Source organism: Amaranthus tricolor, chromosome 1, assembly GCF_026212465.1.
Source record: "Amaranthus tricolor cultivar Red isolate AtriRed21 chromosome 1, ASM2621246v1, whole genome shotgun sequence".
NCBI lineage: Eukaryota > Viridiplantae > Streptophyta > Magnoliopsida > Caryophyllales > Amaranthaceae > Amaranthus > Amaranthus tricolor.
In genome coordinates this window covers 14,034,143-14,039,993 of record NC_080047.1, presented here as the reverse complement: position 1 = coordinate 14,039,993, position 5,851 = coordinate 14,034,143, and the positions used below count along the sequence as shown (strand labels likewise).

The window sequence follows — 5,851 nt, the reverse complement described above, 5'->3', positions numbered from 1 at the left end:
TGATTCTTTTTTGTGCGCTATGGTGCATCAAGAGATAGAGAATGTCTGTTCATCTGTTTGTTATAGTCCTCATATAACAAACTTTAATGTGTTTCAACACCCTCTAATTTTGATGAAAATCTAATTTTAAGGAATGTCAAAAAAAAAAAAAAAAACAGAGTATTTCTAAAAGATTAATAATAATCTGTCAAAACTTCTTTAGGTTTTTCAACGGTCTTATCTATCAATGTCTCTGATTACTCACGATTTCCTTTCATTTTCATTTTGCAGTTACTCATCACATTCCCTAAACAAGGAATATGACCACTCTTGAGGTTGAGGGTGCTAGCTCGTCCAAACATCCTGCCCAACAACCTGAAGGTAATGTGTACCTATATAAAATAAAATTACTACTTTTTGTTATTCTTAATTAGTTTTTGTTCTATTAATGCCTTGGAGAAATATATTATTGTGCAAGATATTATAGTTTGAATTTCCCTCTACTCTTAAACTAATCAATTGCAATACTCAAAATTCCTCTTATCAACTTCTATATTAACTACACATCTTACTTTTTGCTCCCTTCTATTCACCCTACTTTTCCCATTTATTTTTGGGCACTATTCACTTATCACTCTTAATTTGTATTTTACTCTTAATCTATAAGTTAAAACATAATCATATGGGATCTTGTTTGATTCTTCTCAATACAAGGATTATTAATATCAACTTTTTATAATTTTTAATTAAGAATAATTTGAGATATTAAGGATTAAAATGTTGCCTCTGCAAGTGTGAAAAACAAAATGGGACAAATAGGGTAAATAAGAGGGAGTATTATTTGAAACGAGGGAATCATTTACTACTTTTGTACTATATTAAATTTGATTATGTTAGTAATTCACATAGATTTTATGTGTTGGATTTTCTTATATTTGGCTGGCTATAATATAAAAGTAGTAATTTTTTGGGATTGTTAATAGCCATTATACTTCAATATATAAAATAATTTAAGTGATGTTCTCATTTCTCCCAAAAACTGAAATAGGTGACCTCTATGAGGTATCGATGAATATGGTGCTCGAATGAGCATAACAATGCTCAAACGAGCACCTTACAAGTCCACCCATTGTTTGCCGATTTGCTCGAGTGAGCTATGGAGTAGCTCGAACTAGCACTGTGCTCTTCATCCCCTTTGCTTGTCTTGCTTGGCTCCATGTATTACAATCCCTTGGAGCCTCTTCTACTTTGTTGGCTAGCATGCCACACCTCCACTATTCCTCCTCTCTTAGCTTCTTTCAAAGCCTCATTTAAAGTGCCAAACTCCAAGTGTCCACAATCTTTTTCACATACATCATCACTCTACAATGTGTCTGACATAGTGTGTGCAATTAGGTGATCAAATTCATCCTCATCATCACAAGAGTTGTGACTTACTCCAATAAAAAATTCTCAAATAAATAAGATGGAAAAGTGGAAACAACAAATAAAAACAGAGGCATTAGTCATTTGTAAATAAAATTAGTACCTACCGGATTGTAGCAATTACCTCTTATTTGGTCATCATTAAGACATTAATCCTTATTATGAGAATTAATGATTCTTTACCTTTGTGGCATTTGAGCTATTATTGCGAAATCTTCAACAACTTGTTTCTTTCTGAGTTTATTACTCTTTATAGTTTGATTGATCAAATCCTTGTTTAATCCTTTCTAATCTCAAACTCCTATTATGAGTTACATGTTTTGTGGTTTATAGTTGTATGGTGGTCTATATTTGAGTGTTTTTCATTGTTTCATACACAATTAATTCATCTCTTTCTGTTTTATTACACAAATATTCCCATTTACTCTTAATTCTTCTTAATCCTTTTGATATAAGTGTCACTTAACAGTTAGATATATTCTTCTAAATACATTAATTTCTTGTAATGGTGTAGTCATCTTCACAATTCTTTGGTCATAATTATTTTACAACAAGAAGTTCAGTAGATGAAAAACAAATTGATTTATCAATATACACTTATGTTGCATCCAAGAATACAACCACATTTTGTTTTTGGAAGGGAAGTCAAGCAATTCACATTCTCTAGAGTCTAGACTTAATTGATTGTGATTGTTTTATTTAACTGTTGTGATGTACTCTAACTGTTGAGTTGAGCTCTTAAATTTTTGAATAGGAACTGGACTTAAATACAACTACATTTGGGAAAAATTTGTCAGTGAGGGTAATCAAATTGTTCAGCCAGCTCTTGATTCACTCCAAGGTATAATTCCTTTAATGCTCAGCCAGCTATTTTCATTAATATTTATTTATGGATATCTATCTCAGTTTCTTTCTAACACAAAAACAAGCTAAGCTTGTCCCTTTCTCTAAGGTTCACACAATTGAAGCATTCATCACTAAAATCAAAGTATTAAAAGAATTAAGGTATTTAGGGAATAATGTGAGTATTTATTAGAGCATAATCGAAAGTGAAATAAAGTTGGTGCAGCAATTATAGATCAAAACACAAGCTAATAAAAAACTGTGTCAAGGACATTAAGGTTAGGGCCAATGGAAAAAGAGCTTTTATATAGGTAGAAGTAGTAATTTAATTACTCATACTAGTACATTGAACAAAGAATTGAAGTAGGTAAACTAGCTATTCTATGAGTGACTAATAACTAGTACTAAAATAAGGGGATGCTTCCCTGTTACAATAAACCTTAAGCTATCTCTAAAATACAACTCTAGTCAACCATGGCTATATCAGCTCTCACATCTCTTTTTTAAGTCCCATATAAAAAAATACAAATATAAATAAAAGCTTTATAGTCATAATTTTTGTTAACAGATTTGTGCAGCTTTCCTGCTACAACAAGGCAAATAGAGTATGACATGCGTATTTGTTGGGCCAAGGCGGGGTATCACATTCGAGATGGACCTCTTTTTCTTCATAAAACTTGGTACAAACAACTTAAGTCAATGTTCCCCAATAAAATTGGATCTTGGAAGCCTTGGGATCTATTAGAACAAGCTTGTGGTTTAGAGGTTAAGAATCCCCATAGATCAATTAGGAGGGGGTGTCCCTTATGGAATGGTACTTATTATTGTCTAAACGAGATACATATAGTTGATGAAGGAGCCATTAATGTTGAATATATGAGGAAATTGTTCAAAAACAATCGTCCAGTAGTTGCGGTGATTGAAATTCGAGCTGACTACCCACGTTACACTGAGAGTCCTTACCTTGGGGTCAATGAAAATGGTCAATTGGAAGAGTTAATGTATCATCCTGATGGTAAGAGAGTCACACATGCTGTAGTTTTAGTTGGGGAGTGTGAAGTTGAAGAAGTAAACATCTACGGCATTGATAAGGGTATCTATTGGATCTATCAAAATGCCTTAGTAGAGGGACAAGGAGTTGGCACCTCAAGTTTTCTTCCAAATGGCATGAGTATATTGCATCCTCGGGTGGTGATAGAAGTGTATTTGGGTATATCATACCCACCAAATGTCCTCGCTCTTCCTGAACATGCTAAGAAAATACTTGATTTTCAAGTTAGGAAGGAGCATAAGTACAAGAATGATTCCAATGCTTTGAAGAACTACCAAAATTTGGAAGAAGAATTAAGATCAACAAAGGTTCAGCTAGAGGAATCAGACAAGAAACTTCGACACGAACAAATGCTCAATCATGCGTTGAAGAGGAACCATGAGAGACAAGTGGAGGCACTAAACACAGAAATAGCAAGATTGAAGAGAAAAGCTGGAGAAAGTTGAAATTGAAGGTAAATAACTTGTATGATCAGAAATACCTTTTTGAAAAAATGTAGTACTCATCTACTTGTGAGCACATTCACAACTAAAAAACTTGTTTGCATTTGGTCGTATATTTCCTGGTATATTCTATTTATACATGTGAAAGCATTAGGAGATATGTGACAACTGGCAACTATTTTTTTAGGTGTTTAATTTCTTGGAGTTAGTCTCCCATTGCCAACCATTTGTTTAGTTTTGATTTTTGATAACTAGATTATTTTTCATATTGCGTGGGATTGTTGCTTAATCATCTCCATGATATATATGTTTTGTTTGTTCTTTCATCAACGATTCTTTGAGCAGCTGATAAGTGCAATTATTTGTACATTCCTGACGAGTTCAGCCTTTGGTTTGTTACAGATTTGTATATGTTGATCTTCAGGCTATTCGTAAAGAAGTGCAATGCCCAATATGTCTTGGTATTTTCACTTTAATACAGTTGCATTTGTTGGTTTGATATTTGTTAACACGTACAAACAGGGATTTACTTCTGCATCAAAACCTTCTCATCACTCTCAAAATATTTCAATAATATGCTCTATGTTGAAGCTTGAACATTTTCTTAAATTCTGTTTTCTCAAATATATATATATATATATATATATATATATATATATATATATATATATATATATATATATATATATATATATATATATATATATATATATATATATATATATATATATATATATATATATGCAGTCTTAGAAGTTAATAGTGATGAAAGTAAATCAATTACCAATAAACTAAATATTAATTGATACTAAAATTAAATAAATAAACAAGTTTAATAGATTATTACATTAACTTTTTGTGACTTAGTATTTGTCCATTGGGAACAATCTCCTGTGTCATTGTCAAAGACCCCATGCGTTCGTGTAAATATTTCGTAGGGCGTGGGTCTTTGACCTTTTGATTGTTCCTGAAATAATTTAAAAAAACGACTTAAAACTAACATAAGATAACAAAAAAATTCAATATAATAATACTTTATTTACAAAATACTCACCAAATCCCGCATTGTTTTTGCGTGCGGGATTGAGCCACCTATATGGGTGGCTTCAGCTCTGTCTTTTCCTCCACGTCTGTTGGAGGAATTTCTAGCCGAAACGGCTTTATTATCTGGGCGTTCCCAATCCGCCTTCCATCGCGCCCAGGTCTCATTATCGATGGAAGGAGGTTTAAATTCGGGCTTGCTTTTCAACGTCTTACGCCATTTGAAAAGCATATCCGCATAACGCTTTGCGGCTTTCTCTTCCCACGACCTTCGAACAAAATGTTCAAGACGAGGGTCCCATTTGTATTGTTTCTAAACAAATAAATATTCCATCAAATATATTACTTAAAATAATTTATACATAACAAATTCAAAAAATAAACAACAAAATAATAATTTTACCTTAAACTCATTAAAATAAAAATCTTTGGTGTGTTTTGTCACACCCTTCCAAGTACTACCTTCGGCATCTTGCCTATGATTGAAGGTAGCCCTTATTTTCGATGCGATGGTGTTTCCGAAAATCGGATTAAATCTTACAATAATTAAGAAAATTAGTAAACATTGAAATTTTAATATTGAAAAAATATAAATGATAATAACATGATTAAAATATTTACTTGTTTATTATTGGTAGCCATGGAAGATCCGGACGAGGATCGTCTCCATCATCCTCTTCCATATTTTCAACAGAATCACTTGGAGTATTTTCAGTACTCCCTTGAACTCGGTTATTGTTATCTTCGTCGTTATTATCGTCGTGGCTACTCGACAAATTATTCAAGAAATAGTTGGTAGCCCAATCATTATGGTCGTCGTTGCTCATTTTCCCTACAATATTTATTTTAAATCCTAATATTATTTTTCACTAAAATCAATCTTATCTATACAATAAAATGTCCCAATTTATCTTATCTATACTAAAATCAATCTTATCTAAAAATTCGAAACTCATAATAACAAAATATTAAAAAACGCATTAAATAAAAAAAAAATTACTCCGAAATTCATAATTCAAAAGTTACATATTAAATAAAAAAAATCTAGAAAAAAATATAACATAAAACA

At 31.8% G+C, this 5,851-nt stretch overlaps 1 protein-coding gene across 1 annotated transcript; it reads left to right on the top strand.

The window, feature by feature from the left end:
• Positions 1-1,731: 1,731 nt before the first annotated feature.
• LOC130803840 (uncharacterized) lies at positions 1,732-3,935 on the top strand. The gene is made up of 2 exons (XM_057668076.1): positions 1,732-2,245; positions 2,816-3,935. Exon 2 carries the CDS (start codon positions 2,860-2,862, stop codon positions 3,742-3,744), a length of 885 nt encoding a protein of 294 aa, XP_057524059.1. The 5' UTR covers positions 1,732-2,245; positions 2,816-2,859; the 3' UTR covers positions 3,745-3,935.
• The last annotated feature ends 1,916 nt before the right edge of the window (positions 3,936-5,851 follow it).

What these genes read in the sequence shown, in the direction of transcription:
- LOC130803840 (XM_057668076.1), top strand. Translation starts at nt 2,860, where the DNA reads ATGCGTATTTGTTGGGCCAAGGCGGGGTATCACATTCGAGATGGACCT.